Consider the following 19,032-nt stretch of genomic DNA (forward strand, 5'->3'; position numbering starts at 1 on the left):
GGGCATGCCTCTCAACCTTTTGACTGTGGAACGTTTTTAACTAATGACATCATAAGAAACTTCTTACTAAATCTTTAGTACGCTGTGAAGAAATGCATTCACTAGCAACAGACCCAGCTAGAGACGAGCAAAATAAAATGGCAAAATTAACAATTTATTTTCCAGTCAACATTTGTGAAATAAGCATCTGATATTCCTAATGTAACCACCTTCATAGCGTATTGAAGTGTGACATGGTGGAGGACCATACAGAGTATAACATAGTGACTGTTGTAGAAGGCCGTGGCAGCTAGCTCTGTGTTAGAGTTCATACTTTGTCTGTCCACTGCTGTCTTTCACAGCACTATCATATGGCTGTCTGGCCATGCTAGAGAGGACTCAATAGAAGCACAGCTGAAACAATAGCAGAACGCTGTGTCATCTTCCCTTCAGAGAGGCTGAAGAAGAACCAGGGTTTCCATGAAGCAGTTTGATTTGGGATTTGGGACTCGGCAGTTGAAAACAGCTTCTCTGCTCCGCTTAAAAATGTAAGAAAGGAAAAGAATGTGAAGATGATGGGTAGCTTGGTGGAGAAGTTGAGACGTCACGGGGTGGGAGGGTGGGGATTAGGATGGGTCAAAGGTCATGGCATAGATAGTGGGGTGGAGACTGTTCCAGGCTCAGTCGATAGGTCGTATCATTATGCGGACAGACTTGAGGGAGTACGATCCTCCTCCGTACTCAGCCCAGAAGATTCCATCCTGGAACTTACTGCGGTAAACCCCTCCGCTGTACCACACTCCATTCAGGTTGGTCTGACCACAGGCGTTGTACCACCAACCCCCCTTATGGAAGTGGGCACAGTTACCTAGCGATGGGAGAGGAGGAGAGAAGGGCTTAGTGGTACAGAATATTCTAGTGGTAGTTGTCACTTGAGCAGATATGTTACAGAGATGGACCACAGTACAGAGAAGCTTGAGCAACAGTGCTTGGGAAACTGTAGCATAGCAGTGTGTTGGTGTACTAGTTTTGTACTCGTATTCTAGCGTACACTGTTTTTCCCTTGTTTTACCTGAGAAAGCATCCTTGTCCCTGTCCAGCGTGGTGAACATTTTCCCATTGTGGCTGCTGAGGGAGTCTCCAGCGTTTCCCTGGTAGGTGCCCAGTCTCAGGCGGTAGCCCTCACTCTCAGGCTCCAGGCGGAAGCTGCTGTATTCAGCATACACCTTCTTCCCCACCCAGTCCTCCAGCTCTACCAGCAGCTTGTAGTCCCCCTGCTTTCCCAGGTTAAAGATGTTCTCCAGACCCAGCCAGTATTCACCGTCTATGTTCCCAAAGCCTTTCTGTAGGGGGAGAGACACACAGCAGGTTATATTATATATGCTTTCCAGGTTCCAAGGGTTTCTAGTAAATGGTTAATGGTCTGTGAGTTGTGTGGTGGTTGTGTAGTTTCACACCTAAAGCATTTAGAATGTTCCGGTCATCCACCAACTAGCCTAAACGGCAGCAGTTTTTCTAGTCAGGAGCAGAAGGAACCACACCTATCTGCAGACAGTAGATACAGTCACGCTCAGAGGACAAAGAAATGGTTAGTCAGACGGTAGACTCCACTAATGTGATTTCTCGCCACATCATGTTAAAGGAAGCCAAACCTTCAGAATCAATGGAACATGTTGAATCTCAGTTGGAGACGATAATGTGTCAAAGTTCTGCCTCTGCTTTCCCAGTCAAGGTGAATTAACTGGCTGTGGCAGGGGAGAAAGACTATGGGGGCTGCACAGACACCACACACACACAGACGCACACATTGGCAGGGCCAGGGCTTTCTCCAGAGTGATGGAGTGTGTTAGCAGCCCAGAGTGTGTTGGCGGAATGGTGTTGGTTATGTAACAAAAGAGGGAAGATCAGGGGGACGTGGAACTTCCTACATCAGCCCCCCCCCCCTGTCCCTGCTGAGGTCACAGCTGATTGGAGGTTTGAGGGAGAGGGCTAGACTTTACAGGCCATGGGTTAGCACCAATGGCTCAGTGGTTAACAATAGACCGATGGATGCAGATACTTTTGTTCTCTCGGTGTGTGTCAGTGTGTGATCGTCTGCGCTACACCACCTTGTAGTTCTCCCAGTTCCTGAAGAAGTTGACCGATCCATCCTTCCTCCTCTGTAGCACGGTCCAGCCTCCGTTGTCTAGGCTGTGTTCACACCAGGCCTGGATCAGCTGTTCATTACTCTCTGCCTTCAGCAGGTACATCCCACTGGTGCTGTGGCCCGCCTGGCGCACCTGGTAGCAGTCCTTAAACGGACCTGAGAGGGGGAGGGAGGAATGGGTCAGTGCCTGCGTTGTCATGGCACCCTATTCCCTATGTAATGTTTAAAAATTCCCTACAGCATGTTTAAAAAAATAAAATAAAAAACGTAGATTTAGATAAACTTTGATTTTTTTTTGTCAGGGACATATACAGGATGCTACCCTGTACAACACAACATTCACTCCAAATCAAAACCTACAACCGGATTTTGGACGGAATTACGGAATCACCTGAAAGGTTTAAAACGACCAAAGATTATTATTCCAAAACTATACAGCAAATGCTCTGGAAAACAACAGAAACCTGAAAACACCATCCAACCTGGAACTGAGTTAGTAATGTTTAGTCTAAAGCTATATTTTATTTCCAAAAGCCAAGAAGAAAAATACATACTTTACTTTATAAGGACTGAATGCTAAATTAAGGCTGCCAAGCTTGATACAACTTCAATTAGCACTGACGTGAGAGGTGTCAAAGCCCTTTCCTGCCATTGTTGGGCTAGAGTCGCACAGTCTACTCCAACCAAATGGAGAAGCCTTAGAAGCTGCCTCCCGCTGTTCAGAGGTAATTAAAATACAGTGCCTTGTGTATGTAAAGAATGATAAGACACGAAAAGAGCACAAAATGAAGCTCCTTATGGAAAATCAAGACACATTTTGCTGACTATTATAAAAATGGAGACATCAGCAACCTCATCTTCCACACAGACCATCTCCTGGCATGGCACAGGGCTATATTGGCACACTGCCCCTCTGTTGGGGAGGTGTTACCGAGGGGTGGAAACTCAGGATAATAGACAACGAGGACTCTTGAGTCAGCTAATATAAATCTCTGTAAGTCTGGAACAGTATTGGTACAGGGCAACCCCAAACAGTTTCAGCTGGACTTTAACCTAATCAAAGAATTAGCTCAGCAGGAGAAGCTCTCCCTGGAGAAAGATATCCCCACCCTGAGCGGATCAGACCAGACCTCTTCATTATATAACCCCACAGACGAGCACCCCCAAGCGGAAAGTCAACCTCCCAGCACAGAGTACTACCCCCTCATTGAAATGAAGGATACATTTACCCAGCTGGAGGTAAGGCAGGTGGAGCTGGAACAGCAGGTGATTACACTACACTCAGCACAGACCCAGACAACAGTCCAGCACAACAACACCCCCTTAACCAGACCCGACGAGCTGGAGGTGGAGAGAGACATATCTGTACTCTGGACTAGAGGTCGACCGATTATGATTTTTCAACTCCGATATTGATTATTGGAGGACCAAAAAAAGACAATACCAATTCATCGGCCAATTTTCTTTTTAAGATTTTATATTTATTTAATTTTTTGAAATATATATATTTGTAATAATGACAATTACAACAATACTTAATGAACAATGGACAGTTTTATTTTAACTTAATATAATACATCAATAAAATCTATTTAGTCTCAAATAATGAAACATGTTCAATTTGGTTTAAATAATGGAAAAACAAAGTGTTGGAGAAGAAAGTAAAAGTGCAATATGTGCCATGTAAAAAAGCTAATGTTTAAGTTCCTCGCTCAGAACATGAGAACATATGAAAGATGGTGGTTCCTTTTAACATGAGTCTTCAATATTCCCAGGTAAGAAGTTTTAGGTTGTAGTTATTATAGGACTATTTCTCAATACCATTTGTATTTCATATACCTTTGACTATTGGATGTTCTAATAGGTACTTTAGTATTGCCAGCTTAATCTCGGGAGTTGATAGGCTTGAAGTCATAAACAGTGCAATGCTTGAAGCATTGCGAAGAGCTGCTGGCAAATGCAGTAAAGTGCTGTTTGAATAAATGCTTACGAGCCTGCTGCTGCCTACCACCGCTCAGTCAGACTGCTCTATCAAATCATAGACTTAATTATAATATAATAACACACAGAAATACGAGCCTTAAAGCCTTAAGTCATTAATATGGTTAAATCCGAAACTATAGTTTTGAAAACAAAATGTTTATTCTTTCAGTGAAATACGGAACCGTTCCGTATTTTATATAACGGGTGGTATCCATAAGTCTAAATATTGCTGTTACATTGCACAACCTTCAATGTTATGTCATAATTACGTAACATTCTGGCAAATTAGTTCGCAATGAGCCAGGCGGCCCAAACTGTTGCATATACCCTGACTGCGTGCAATGAACGCAAGAGAAGTGACACAATATCCCTAGTTTAATATTGCCTGCTAACATGAAATTCTTTTAACTAAATATGCAGGTTTAAAAAAATATACTTCTGTGTATTGATTTTAAGAAAGGCATTGATGTTTACATTCGTGCAACGATTGTGCTTTTTTTGCAAATGCGCTTTTGTTAAATCATCCCCCGTTTTGGCGAAGTTGGCTGTCTTTGTTAGGAAGAAATGGTCTTCACACAGTTCGCAACGGGCCAGGCGGCCCAAACTGCTGCATATACCCTGACTCTGTTGCACACAACGCAAGAGACGAGACACAATTTCCCTAGTTAAAAGAAATTCATGTTAGCAGGCAATATTAACTAAATATGCAGGTTTAAAAATATATACTTGTGTATTGGTTTTAGAAAGGCGTTGATGTTTATAGTTAGGTACACATTGGTGCAACGACAGTCCTGTTTCGTGAATGCGCTTGTTAAATCACCCGTTTGGCTGTGATTCAATGACAAATTAACAGGTACTGCATCGATTATATGCAACGCAGGACAAGCTAGATAAACTAGTAATATCATCAACCATGTGTAGTTAACTAGTGATTATGTTAAGATTGATTGCTTTTTTTTTATAAGATACATTTAATGCTAGCTAGCACCTTACCTTGGCTCCTTGCTGCACTCGCATAACAGGTAGTCAGCCTGCTACGCAGTCTCCTCGTGGAGTGCAATGTAATCGGCCATGATCGGTGTCCATAAATGCAGATTACCGATTGTTATGATAACTTGAAATCGGCCCTAATTAATCGGTCATTCCGATTAATCGGTCGACCTCTACTCTGGACTGTGGTGAGACAACTTCAACAGGAGAAGGACCAGGAGAAAAACAGGATCAGACAGTTGGAGGAGAGGGTGAGGGGGATGGCGTGTGACAGAGAACAACCCATTAGAGAGGTGGCCACCCCCGCAGAGAAGCCAGCCGAACAGCCCACCTCAGCTCCCGACAAAAGTCTCAACAGCAGAACAGTCCACCCCAGATCCTGACCACGTCAACATCACAGCGGGACAGACAAACGAAGAACCCCAAGCCCAGAGAATCTAACCCCCTGTGAACACCCCCCCCTCACACACACCCACCCACAGAGGACATAGTCGTGGCCAAAAGTTTTGAGAATGACACAAATATTAATTTTCACAATGTTTTCTGCTTCAGTGTCTTTAGATATTTTCGTCAGATGTTACTATGAAATACTGAAGTATAATTACAAGCATTTCATAAGTGTCAAAGGCTTTTATTGACAATTACATGAAGTTGATGCAAAGAGTCAATATTTGCAGTGTTGACCCTCCTTTTTCAAGACCTCTGCAATCCGGCCTGGCATGCTGTCAATTAACTTCTGGGCCACATCCTGACTGATGGCAGCCCATTCTTGCATAATCAATGCTTGGATTTTGTCAGAATTTGTGGGTTTTTGTTTGTCCACCCGCATCTTGAGGATTGACCACAAGTTCTCAATGGGATTAATGTCTGGGGAGTTTCCTTGAAAATTTATATTTGTGTCATTCTCAAAACTTTTGGCCACGACTGTACACAAGACACAGATTGTACTCCTTATGAACTCAAATGGGAAATGTATACAAGAAAAACAACATTTTCCCAAACACAGTGTGTCTAAACTCTGGTGTCCAAACACCCAGCGCGGCCTAGACCTTCTGTCTGAGAACCAACTAGGTTCACCCAGCAACATAATAATACACACAGGCACAAACGACTTGAGAGCACAGCAGGAAAGGGTGGCCACAGCACTCAAGGTAGTGATTGAAAAAGCTTCTTCTACTTTCCCCGATGCACAAGTGCTTATATCCACCCCGATACCACAAATATCCTGCTACCACCCTGCTACCATACAGCGGTTAAATGCAAGTATTTCCCGTGACTGTCCCTCAAAACCAAATGTTTACCTGACCCACCACTCCACCCTGGACTTGAACAGCCTTTTATGACCAGTGCCCCCCCCCGGACCTACACATAGAGGACCCACGCTAAGAGGGCCTACATCCAGACCACAACACCACCAGCCACAACCCCCCCCCCCCCTGGTCAACCATGCCGACACTCCATTTAGGCCCCCTCAGATCAGATCTATGGCACTCCTGCCCACCCCATGCACCCACCCCCGCTCAGGCCGTGAGCAGGCAAGCAGGCCAAACTCCCACTCTTACACTGGACCAAGCCAATGGCATGTACCAGATTCTCAGCAGGCTCTGCTCACACTTCATGGCCTGAGGCCAAACCACACGACCAACAACATTTAACATTTTATGGAACACAAAGCCTTCACTCTCATCCTGGAATATCCAAGGTCTGAGGTCGTCTGCCTTTGGCCTAAAGAGCAGGAACCTGTACTTCATCAAAGACATTGAAATACAGACATTGTCATCCTACAAGAAACATGGTACAGAGGAGACGGACCCACTGGTTGCCTTCCCCCTTGTCCCTCTCCCTTGTCCCCCTCCCCCCCATTGGCCCTCTCCTTGGCCCCCCCTTGGCCCTTTCTCCTCCCCCTTGTCCCCCCTCGTCCCTTTGGCCCTCCACTTGACCCTTGTCCCTGTCCCTCGCTCTCCCCTTCTCCCTCTCCCTCCTTGTCCCTCTCCTCTCCCCTTGTCCCCCTCCCTCCCACTCGTCCCTCCCCCTCAGCCGTCCCTCCCCCTCAGCCGTCCCTCCCCCTCGGCCGTCCCTCCCCCTCGGCCGTCCCTCCCCCTCGGCCCTCTCTCTCCCGCCCCTTTCCCTCCCCCTCGGCCCTCTCCCTCCCTCCCCCTCGGCCCTCTCCCTCCCGCCCCTCCCCCTCGGCCCTCTCTCGACCCTCCCCCTCGCACCTCCCCCTCGGACCTCCCCCTCGGCACAATCCTGTCTGAGCTCTACAGGCTATTCCTTCGACCTTATTGCTTGGTTTTTGCTTTGACATGCACTGTCAACTGTGGGACCTTTTTTTAGACAGGTGTGTGCCTTTCCAAATTGTGTCCAATCAATTGAATTTACCACAGGTGGACACCAATCAAGTTGTAGAAACATCTCAAGGATGATCAATGGAAACAGGATGCATCTGATCTCAATTTCGAGTCTTATAGCAAAGACTCTGAATACATATGTATTTCTGTTTTTTATTTTTAATACATTTGCAAAAAATTCTAAAAGCCTGTTTTCGCTTTGTCGTTATTGGCTATTGTGTGTAGATTGCTGAGGATTTTAGAATAAGGCTGTAACGTAGCAAAATGTGGAAAAGGCAAGGGGTCTGAATACTTTCTGAAGGCACTGTATATGGAAAAATTAGTTTAAACATTTTGAGAAATCGATTGGTTGAAAGAACAGGACATCTCTGTTGACCACTATTTTTTTTTCTGTCCCCGACCTCTATTCAATTTTATTTATTTATTTTTCTTGAAAAACTCACCAGTCCGTAACAATTTACAAGCATTCCCATAACATGATGCACAGTACTCCGTAATGTGTTGGATTGGATTTGCCCCAAACATAACACTTTGTATTCAAGTCAAAAAGTAAATTGCTTTGCCACATTTTTGCAGTATTAATTTAGTGCCTTGTTGCAAACAGGATGCATGTTTTGGATTATTTGTATTCTGTACAGTGTCACGCCCTGACCGTAGAGATCCTTTTTATGTCTCTATTTTGGTTGGTCAGGGCGTGAGTTTGGGTGGGCATTCTATGTCTGGTGTTCTATGTTGTCTATTTATTTGTGTTTGGCCGTGTGTGGTTCTCAATCAGAGGCAGCTGTCTTTCGTTGTCTCTGATTGAGAACCATATTTAGGTAGCCTGTTCCCACCTGTGTTTGTGGGTAGTTGTTTTCTGTTTAGTGTTTTTTGTCACCTTACAGAACTGTTTGTTTGTCGTGTTGTTGTTTTGTTAGTGTTCATATTTATTAAAATAACGTATTTTGAATACTTACCACGCTGCACCTTGGTCCTCTTCTCCTTCTCCCGACGACAGGCGTGACATACAGGCATCTTTTGTCGATTAGCTTAGTATTGTGGAGTAACTACAATGTTGTTGATCCATTCCCCTGTCACAGCCATTAAACTCTGTAACTGTTTTTTAAAGTCACCATTGGCCTCATGGTGAAATCCCTGAGCGGGTTCCGTCCTCTCCAGCAACTGAGTTAGGAAGGACGCAAGTATCTTTGTAGTGACTGAGTGTATTGATACACCATCCAAAGTATAATTAATAACTTCACCATGCTCTAAGGCACAGGTGTCAAACTCATTCCACGGGGGGCCGAGTGTCTGCGGGTTTTCGTTCCTCCCTTGTACTTGATTGATGAATTAACATCACTAATTAGTTAGTAACTCCCCACACCTGGTTGTCTAGGGCTTTATTGAAAAGAAAAACCAAAAACCTGCAGACACTAGGCCCTCCGTGGAATGAGTTTGACACCCCTGCTCTAAGGGATATTCAATGTCTGCTTTTTTTCCCTTCCCATTTACCAATAGCCGGCCTTTGCGAGGCATTGGAAAGCCTCCCTGGTCTTTGTGGTTGAATCTTTTTGAAATTCACTGCTCGACTGAGGGACCTTACAATTACCTGTATGTGTGGGGTACAGAGATGAGGTAGTCGTCATAAAATAATTTTAAACACTATTATTGCACACAGAGCGAGTCTATGCAACTTATTAAGTCCAAGATGGCGTAGTGCTAATGTTTAAACCGTCATTTTATCGGTTTTCCGTTAAAACGTTTTGAAAAGATCATAAAATTCCATGGCAATTTACAATGTAGAATAATGGTCCTATTACGTATGTATGACCACTAGGGCTGGTTAATGAAGTTCTATCTACTGCAATCCTTTACAGCCATAGAACGCAGCTACAGTAACTTGTCAATAGCGACAATTGGTAACTTTTGAGACAATAAAAATGTTTGACAATTCTGCTCTGGCATAATGTTCAGTATTTTTTTCCCATAACAACAAATGTCGCTGATTGATTAGCTGCTGTTTTTATATGATGTTTTTTATGGTACGGTATTTAACCAACTTTAAAGTACAATTTTTAGGAGCGATTGGTCAGCGCGCTGGTGGCTGGCAAGTTTATTTGATCAAGTTTTTTTTTGGGGGGGGGGGGTTGATAAGCTCTAATATTGCAGATTGTGGCTTGCGTCAATGTAATTGTCTGCATAATTTCGAATCCACCATATATACAGTACCAGTCAAGTTTGGACACACCTACTCATTCAAGAGTTTTTCTTACATTTTTACTATTTTCTACATTGCAGTCTAACTATGAAATAACACATATGGAATCATGTAGTAACCAAAAAAGTCAAATATATTTTAGATTCTTCAAAGTAGACACCCTTTGCCTTGATGACAGCTTTGCACACTCTTGGCATTGTATATTTTCCCTAGCACCCCTCCCCTAATTGGAGTAAACTAATGAACAACAACACTTAGGCTTCTACTTCCAGCTTATACATTAAACGAACACAGGATATTATACATTAGTTATCGTGTTATTTTTAGTCCCACACTTCAGCTCTACTCAACCCCTCCCATTTATCTCCGAACACCATCCAGTTTCTATTTGCCAAATATTTTTCAACTGTGCTGTGGTGTTTCACAACAGTTCTGAACCTTTCTATTCTCATAATTTCTAAAGATTGTAAATGAAAGATACATGTTTTTGCTAAGATTATATTGTTGTTCGATTTGACTATGACTTTTCAAATCACAGAGCAGTACTATTTGCACAGTTGGCTCCAGGTAAATGTTGCAATTCTTCAGCCATTCCTGAACCCTAGACCAAAAACAAGCTACCAAATCAAATAATCTTGTGGTTTTCTTCGCAGCAAAATCTGCAGAGCTGGGATGGTTTTATCATATACAGTGGGGAGAACAAGTATTTGATACACTGCCGATTTTGCAGATTTTCCTATTTACAAAGCATGTAGAGGTCTGTAATTTTTATCATAGGTACACTTCAACTGTGAGAGACGGAATCTAAAACAAAAATCCAGAAAATCACATTGTATGATTTGTAAGTAATTAATTTGCATTTTATTGCATGACAAGTATTTGATAACCTACCAACCAGTAAGAATTCCGGCTCTCACAGACCTGTTAGTTTTTCTTTAAGAAGCCCACCTGTTCTCCACTCATTACCTGTATTAACTGCACCTGTTTAAACTCGTTACCTGTATAAAAGACACCTGTCCACACACTCAATCAAACAGACTCCAACGTCTCCACAATGGCCAAGACCAGAGAGCTGTGTAAGGACATCAGGGATAAAATTGTAGACCTGCACAAGGCTGGGATGGGCTACAGGACAATAGGCAAGCAGCTTGGTGAGAAGGCAACAACTGTTGGCGCAATTATTAGAAAATGGAAGTTCAAGATGACGGTCAATCACCCTCGGTCTGGGGCTCCATGCAAGATCTCATCTCGTGGGGCATCAATGATCATGAGGAAGGTGAGGGATCAGCCCAGAACTACACGGCAGAAACCATTAGTAACACACTACGCCGTCATGGATTAAAATCCTGCAGCGCACGCAAGGTCCCCCTGCTCAAGCTCCTCTGGATGATCCAGAGGAGGAATGGGAGAAGGCCATGTGGTCTGAGGAGACAAAAATAGAGCTTTTTGGTCTAAACTCCACTCGCCGTGTTTGGAGGAAGAAGAAGGATGAGTACAACCCCAAGAACACCATCCCAACCGTGAAGCATGGAGATGGAAACATCATTCTTTGGGGATGCTTTACTGCAAAGGGGACAGGACGACTGCACCGTATTGAGGGGAGGATGGATGGGGCCATGTATCGCGAGATCTTGGTCAACAACCTCCTTCCCTCAGTAAGAGCATTGAAGATGGGTCGTGGCTGGGTCTTCCAGACAGGTGTTTGCCTTTCCATGTCCAATCAATTGAACTTACCACAGGTGGACTCCAATCAAGTTGTAGAAACATCTCAATGGAAACAGGATGCACCTGAGCTCAATTTCGAATCTCATAGCAAAGGGTCTGAATACTTACAGTTGAACTTACAGTTGAAGTCGGAAGTTTACACACCTTAGCCAAATACATTTAAACTCAGTTTTTCACAATTCCTGACATTTAATTCCAGTAAACATTCCCTGTCTTAGGTCAGTTAGGATCACCACTTTATTTTAGGTATGTGAAATGTCAGATTAATATTAGAGGGAATGATTTATTTCAGCTTTTATTTCTTTCATCACATTCCCTGTGGGTCAGAAGTTTACATACACTCGATTAGTATTTGGTAGCATTGCCTTTAAATTGTTTAAATTGTCAAACGTTTCGGGTAGCCTTCCACAAGCTTCCCACAATAAGTTGGGTGAATTTTGGCCCATTCCTCCTGACAGAGCTGGAGTAACTGAGTCATGTTTGTAGGCCTCCTTGCTCACACACACTTTTTCAGTTCTGCCCACAAATTTTCTATGGGATTGAGGTCAGGGCTTTGTGATGGCCACTCCAATACCTTGACTTTGTTGTCCTTAAGCCATTTTGCCACAACTTTGGAAGTATGCATTGTCCATTTGGAAGACCCATTTGCGACCAAGCCTTGAACTTCCTGACTGATGTCTTGAGATGTTGCTTCAATATATCCACATCATTTTCCTGCCTCATGATGCCATCTATTTTGTGAAGTGCACCAGTCCCTCCTGCAGCAAAGCACCCCCACAACATGATGCTGCCACGACAGTGCTTCACGATAGGACTCATTTTACTGTGGATATAGATACTTTTGTACCTGTTTCCTCCAGCATCTTCACAAACTTTTCGCACCCAAGTACGTTCATCTCTAGGAGACAGAACGCATCTCCTTCCTGAGCGGTATGACGGCTGCATTGTCCCATCGTGTTTATCCTTGCGTATTATTGTTTGTACAGATGAACGTGGTACCGTCAGGTATTTGGAAATTGCTCCCAAGGATGAACCAGACATGTGGAGGTCAACGATTTTATTTTTTCTTGTCTGTTTTCTTTTGATTTTCCCATGATGTCAAGCAGAGGCACTGAGTTTGAAGCTAGGCCTTGAAATACATCCACAGGTACACCTCCAATTGACTCAAATGATGTCAATTAGCCTTTCAGAAGCTTCTAAAGCCATTACATCATTTTCTGGAATTTTGCAACCTGTTTAAAGGCACAGTCAACTTAGTGTATGTAAACTTCTGACCCACTAGAATTGTAATACAGTGAATTATAAGTTAAATAATCTGTCTATAAACAATTTTTGGAAATATTATTTGTGTCATGCACAAAGTAGATGTACTAACTGACTTGCCAAAACTACAGTTTGTTACATGAAATTTGTGGAGCTGTTGAAACACTTAGGTTGGAGTCATTAAAACTTGTTTATGTAAATTTCTGACTTCAACTGTACATATAAAGTGGGAAAAACGGTATGTGAACATAATTATAGTGAACAGTGTTCAATGACTATGTACGTAGGGCAAAGCAGTCTCTAATGTTCAAGGCAGGGTATTGGGCAGAGGCTGTTTAAACAGTGCAATGGCTTGGCGATGGAAGCTGTTTATCGGTCTCTCGATCCCAACTTTGTTGCACCTGTACGGTCTCCTCCTTCTAGATGGTAGGGGTTGAACCGGCTTTGGTCGGGTGGCTGAGGTCCTTTATGATCTTCTTGGCCTTCCTGTGACAGCGGGTGCTGTAGATGTCCGGGAGAGCAAGCAGTGTGCCCCTGACGATGCATTGAGCTGACCGCACCACCACCTGTAAAGCCCTGCGGTTGTGGATGGTGCAATTGCCATACCAGGCAGTGATGCAATGCGACAGGATGCTGTCAATGATGCTCTCAATAATAAGTGAAATAATCTGTAAACAGTTGTTGGAAAAATGACTTGTGTCCTCCACAAAGTAGATGTCCTAACCGGCTTGCCAAAACTATAGTTTGTTAACAAGAAATTTGTGAAGCTGTTGAAAAACAAGTTTTAATGACTCCAACCTAAGTTTATGTAAACTTCCGACTTCAACTGTATATATTTTTTTAAACCTTTATTTAACTAGGCATGTCAGTTAAGAACAAATTATTATTTACAATGACGGCCTACCCCAGCAAAACCCAGACAACACTGGGCCAATTGTGCGCCGCCTTATGGGACTCCCATTCACATCCGGATGTGATAGAGCCTGGATTTGAGCCAGAGACTGTAGTGACGGCTCTTGCACGGAGATGCAGTGCCTTAGACCGCTGCGCCACTCGGGAGTGTGTATGTGTATATATGTATGTGTATGTATATATATCAGCAAAAAAAGTAACAGCCTTTTTTCAGGACCCTGTCTTTCAAAGATAATTCGTAAAAATCCAAATAATTTCACAGATGTTCATTGTAAAGGCTTTAAACACTGTTTCCCGTGCTTGTTCAATAAACAATTAACATGGAATTGTGGAACGGTCATTAAGACACTAACAGCTTACAGACGGTAGGCAATTAAGGTCACAGTTATGAAAACTTAGAACGCTAAAGAGGATTTTCTACTGACTCTGAAAAATACCAAAAGAAAGATGCCCAGCGTCCCTGCTCATCTGCGTGAACGTACCTTAGGCATGCTGCAAGGAGGCATGAGGACTGCAGATGTGGCCAGGGCAATAAATTGCAATATCCGTTCTGTGAGACGCCTAAGACGGCGCTACAGGGAGACAGGACGGACAGCTGATCGTCCTCGCAGTGGCAGACCACATGAAACACCTACACAGGATCGGTACATCTGAACATTACAACTTCTGGACAGGTACAGGATGGCAACAACTGCCCGAGTTACCATAAGGACGCACAATCCCTCCAGTGCTCAGACTGTCCGCAATAGGCTGAGAGAGGCTGGACTGAGGGATTGTAGGCCTGTTGTAAAGCAGGTCGTCACCAGACATCACCGGCAACAACGTCGCCTATGGGCACAAACCCACCGTCGCTGGATCACGCAGACTGGCAGAAAGTGCTCTTCACTGACGAGTCGTGGTTTTGTCTCACCAGGAGTGATGGTCGGATTTGCGTTTATTGTCGAAGGAATGAGCGTTACACCGAGGCCTGTACTCTGGAGCAGGATCGATTTGGAGGTGGAGGGTCCGTCATGGTCTGGGGGCGGTGTGTCACAGTATCATCGGACTGAGCTTGTTGTCATTGCATGCAATCTGAACGCTGTGCGTTACAGGGAAGACATCCATCCTCCTCCCTCGTGTGGTACCCTTCCCGCAGGCTCATCCTGACATGACCCTCCAACAGGACAATGCCACCAGCCATACTGCTCATTCTGTGCGTGATTTCCTGCAAGACAGGAATGTCAGTGTTCTGCCATGGCCAGCGAAGAGCCCGGATCTCAATCCCATTGAGCACGTCTGGGACCTGTTGGATCGGAGAGTAAGGGCTAGGGCCATTCCCCACAGAAATGTTCGGGAACTTGCAGGTGCCTTGGTGGAAGAGTGGGGTAACATCTCACAGCAAGAACTGGCACATCTGGTGCAGTCCATTAACTTAATATAATACATAAATAAATTCTATTTAGTTTCAAATAAATAATGAAACATGCTCAATTTGGTTTAAATAATGCAAAAACACAGTGTTGGAGTAGAAAGTAAATGTGCAATATGTGCCATGTAAGTTCCTTGCTCAGAACATATGAAAGCTGGTGGTTCAATATTCCGACTTCTTCAATATTCCCAGTTAAGAAGTTTTAGATTGTAATTATTATTGGAATTATGACACGTCGACTATTTCTCTCTATACCATTTGTATTTCATATACCTTTTGACTATTGGATGTTCTAATAGGCACTTTAGTATTGCCAGCCTAATCTGTTGATAGGTTTGAAGTCATCAACAGCGCTGTGCTTCAAGCATTGCTTTGAGCTGCTGGCAAACACAGGTAAGTTTGAATGAATGCTTACGAGCCTGCTGCTGCCTACCACCGCTCAGTCACACTGCTCTGTTAAATATCAAATCATATACTTAATTATAATATAATAAACACAGAAATACGAGGCTTTGGTCATTAATATGGTCAAATCTGGAAACTAATTTAGAAAACAAAACGTTTATTCTTTCAGTGAAATACGGAACCGTTCCGTATTTTATCGAACGGGTGGCAACCCTAAGTCTAAATATTGCTGTTACATTGCACAACCTTCAATGTTATGTCATAATTATGTAAAATTCTGGGAAATTAGTTTGCTACGAGCCAGGCGGCCCAAACTGTTGCATATACCCTGACTCTGTGTGCAATGGACGCAAGAGAGGTGACACAATTTCCCTAGTTAATATTGCCTCTGTCCAGTGTGTGTTCTTTTGCCCATCTTAATCTTTTATTTTTATTGGCCAGTCAGAGATGGCTTTTTCTTTGCAACTCTGCCTAGAATGACAGCATGCTGGAGTCGCCTCTTCACTGTTGATGTTGACACTGGTGTTTTGCGGGAACTATTTAATGTAGTTGCCAGTTGAGGACTTGAGGCGTCTGTTTCTCAAACTAGACACTGTAATGTACTTGTCCTCTTGCTCAGTTGTGCACCGGGGCCTGCCACTCCTCTTTTTATTCTGGTTAGAGCCAGTTTGCGCTGTTCTGTGAAGGGAGTAGTACACAGCGTTGTACGAGATTTTCCGTTTCTTGGCAATTTCTCGCATGGAATAGCCTTTATTTCTCAGAACAAGAATAGACTGATGAGTTTCAGAAGAAAGTTATTTGTTTCTGGTCATTTTGAGCCTGTTATCGAACCCACAAATGCTGATGCTCCAGATACTCAACTAGTCTAAAGGAGGCCAGTTTTATTGCTTCTTTAATCAGAACAACAGTTTTCAGCTGTGCTAACATAATTGCAAAAGGGTTTTCTAATGATCAATTAGCCTTTTAAAATGATACATTTGGATTAGCTAACACAACGTGCCATTGGAACACAGGAGTGATGGTTTCTGATAATATGCCTCTGTACGCCTATGTAGATATTCCATAAAAAATCTGCCGTTTCCAGCTACAATAGTCATTTACAAAGTTAATTGTGTCTACACTGTAATTCTGATCAATTTGATGTTATTTTAATGGACACATTTTTTTGCTTTACTTTCAAAAACAAGGACATTTCTAAGTGACCCCAAACTTTTGAACATGTGGACAACTTTGTTTTACTCCTTCACAATTTTAATACTTCCTGAGAAATAGCCATTATTTACCATTATACACCTAGGATTACTATAAATAACTAACGCATTGTGTAAGATTCTCCAAAACTGAAATATTACAATAGGTTATGTCGGCATTTAAAAATCCATAGTGTGTAGCCTTCCATCATCTAACCTAACGGACAAATAAACATGGCGTAGGCGAGGCACTTTCAGGGGGCCACATTCCATTATGTCTGAAAAGGGTAATCAATAAAGGCTACCGATAGCCTACTGTAATTTCTTATTATGAGGCAACAATTAGTAGGCTACCTGGTACTCGCAAGACTGTCCCGAAGATACCTCTGTATCCCGGTGACATCAGTGCCATGAATAGGATAGAATATTCTGCATGCAATAGACCAAAGACTGAACACACACTTGCATCATTAGCGAAGAGACCGAGCAGGCAGGCCTGCCCAAGGGGGGGAGAGAGGTTGGGGTAATCTGCATCTCGCAATTTCTTGCCTTGCAAATTAATCAAAGTTGCCTGAAGTTCACCTCTTCCCCTCTGGTTTTATTTGAATTACACAACTGTCCTTTTATAGCCTATCGACTATAACACAGAACATGTTTTGCGATAAATGCACTGTGATTTTAAGGGTGGGGGTATGAAACAAAGTTTTTCGGTTAGGTGTTTTTCTTAACGTTAAGTATCCCAACTTTGTTGAAACATTTTAACGCTTAAATGTTCACAGCCCTACCTATTGACCTGGCACAGTAGTTGTGGCCCTACAGTACTCCCAGCTGAAGGGTTTATATAAGGCAGACGCCAGCTGGCCCACAGCAGGCCTGAGAGTGGCCGATTTAGAGACAGGTAGTGGCAGTTTGACCTTGAGATTAGTTTGACGTTCCTCGCCATTACACTTTACCCAAAGACCGACCAGAGATTCTTCTGTCCTCCGTAATCAAATGCTCCATCTGTCTTCTCAGTTTCACCTCACTCCTTCCCCAGGACATAGCCCTAGCTCATTATTCTAGTGAGTGACAGTTGCAGTAAGTTCATTGTCAGCCATCTGTTTGTTTAAAACCGCCCTGCGGTCTTCAAACCACCACGGTCAAATCTCCAGTCATAATAAAATGCTCTTTCCCTATCTTTCAGAGGCATTTCCAAGAAGTATTATCACCCTGCAAATTGGTTTCATGCTGAAAATGATCTTGCTCACATGGGAGATGTTGTGTTTTTGTGGGCACTAGTCTGGAGAGAGTTTGCGTCGGATTAGGAGAGGGTCTCTCAGCTTTCTGCAGCTGATTACTACTTCCGACTGTAATCTAGGCCTGGCCAACCAGATGGATTTGAATAGGTATAGTATACAGTGCAAAGTCCCAACCCTTTACCCAGTCTTCACATTTTGCTGCCTTAAAATTCTATCTATAAAGGGATTACATTGCATTTTTCACTTTCCTTCTATTAAAACCTCTCTTGGGTACGTGAGACGTTAGCGTCCCACTTCAACAGCCAGTGAAACTGCTGGGCGCCAGATTCAAATACAGAAATACTCATTATAAAAATTCAGAAAACAAAACATATTTTACATAGGTTTAAAGATGAACTTCTTGTGAATCCAACCACAGTGTCCGATTTTAAAAAATGCTTTACGGCGAAAGCATACCTTACGATTATTTGAGAACATAGCCCAGCAGACAAATCATTACAAACAGTAACCAGCCAAGTAGAAGAGTTACACAAGTCAGAAATAAAGATAAAATTAATCCCTTACCTTTGATCTTCATATGGTTGCACTCAGCAGACATTCATTTACTCAATAAATGTTCCTTTTGTTTGATAAAGTCTCTTTATATCCAAAAACCTCCGTTTTGTTCACGTTTTCTTCAGTAATCCACAGGCTCAAACGCAGTCAAAACAGGCAGACAAAAAAATCTAAATTGTATCCGTTAAGTTCATAGAAACATGTCAAACGATGTTTATATTCAATCCTCGGGTTGTTTTTAGCCTAAATAATCTATAATATTTCAACCGGACAATAACGTCGTCAATATAAAAGGTAAACAAGAAAGGCACTCTCTCGGTCGCGTGCATGAAAAAGCTCTGTGACACTTTAGGGTCCACTCATTGACTGCTCTTACTTCCTCATTTTTCAGAATACAAGCCTGAAACAATTTCTAAAGACTGTTGACATCTAGTGGAAGGCATAGGAACTGCAATTTGAGTCCTAAGTCAATGGATACTGTAATAGCATTGAATAGAAAACTACAAAACCAACAAAAAAAACTACTTCCCTAATGGATTCTTCTCAGGTTTTCGCCTGCCAAATCAGTTCTGTTATACTCACAGACACTATTTTAACAGTTTTGGAAACTTTAGAGTTTTCTATCCAAATCTACCAGTTATATGCATATCATATCTTCTGGGCCCGAGAAGCAGGCAGTTTGATTTGGGCATG

The 19,032-nt window shown here is 43.0% G+C and overlaps 2 protein-coding genes across 6 annotated transcripts in view; one reads left to right on the plus strand and one right to left on the minus strand.

Annotated features, from left to right (window-relative positions):
- ralgps2 (Ral GEF with PH domain and SH3 binding motif 2) overlaps window positions 1–19,032 on the plus strand; it is a 151,108-nt gene that overhangs the window by 87,176 nt on the left and 44,900 nt on the right. The gene's annotated exons all lie outside the window — the stretch shown is intronic.
- angptl1a (angiopoietin-like 1a) overlaps window positions 134–19,032 on the minus strand; it is a 43,526-nt gene continuing 24,627 nt past the window's right edge. The window contains exons 5-7 of the mRNA XM_071345649.1: window positions 2,088–2,281; window positions 1,052–1,322; window positions 134–847 (exon numbers count right to left, since the gene is read on the minus strand). Of these exons, the coding sequence (XP_071201750.1) occupies window positions 660–847; window positions 1,052–1,322; window positions 2,088–2,281 (653 nt within the window). The 3' untranslated portion in view covers window positions 134–659. The remainder of the gene's footprint in view (window positions 848–1,051; window positions 1,323–2,087; window positions 2,282–19,032) is intronic.

This window comes from Salvelinus alpinus, chromosome 16, assembly GCF_045679555.1.
Source record: "Salvelinus alpinus chromosome 16, SLU_Salpinus.1, whole genome shotgun sequence".
NCBI lineage: Eukaryota > Metazoa > Chordata > Actinopteri > Salmoniformes > Salmonidae > Salvelinus > Salvelinus alpinus.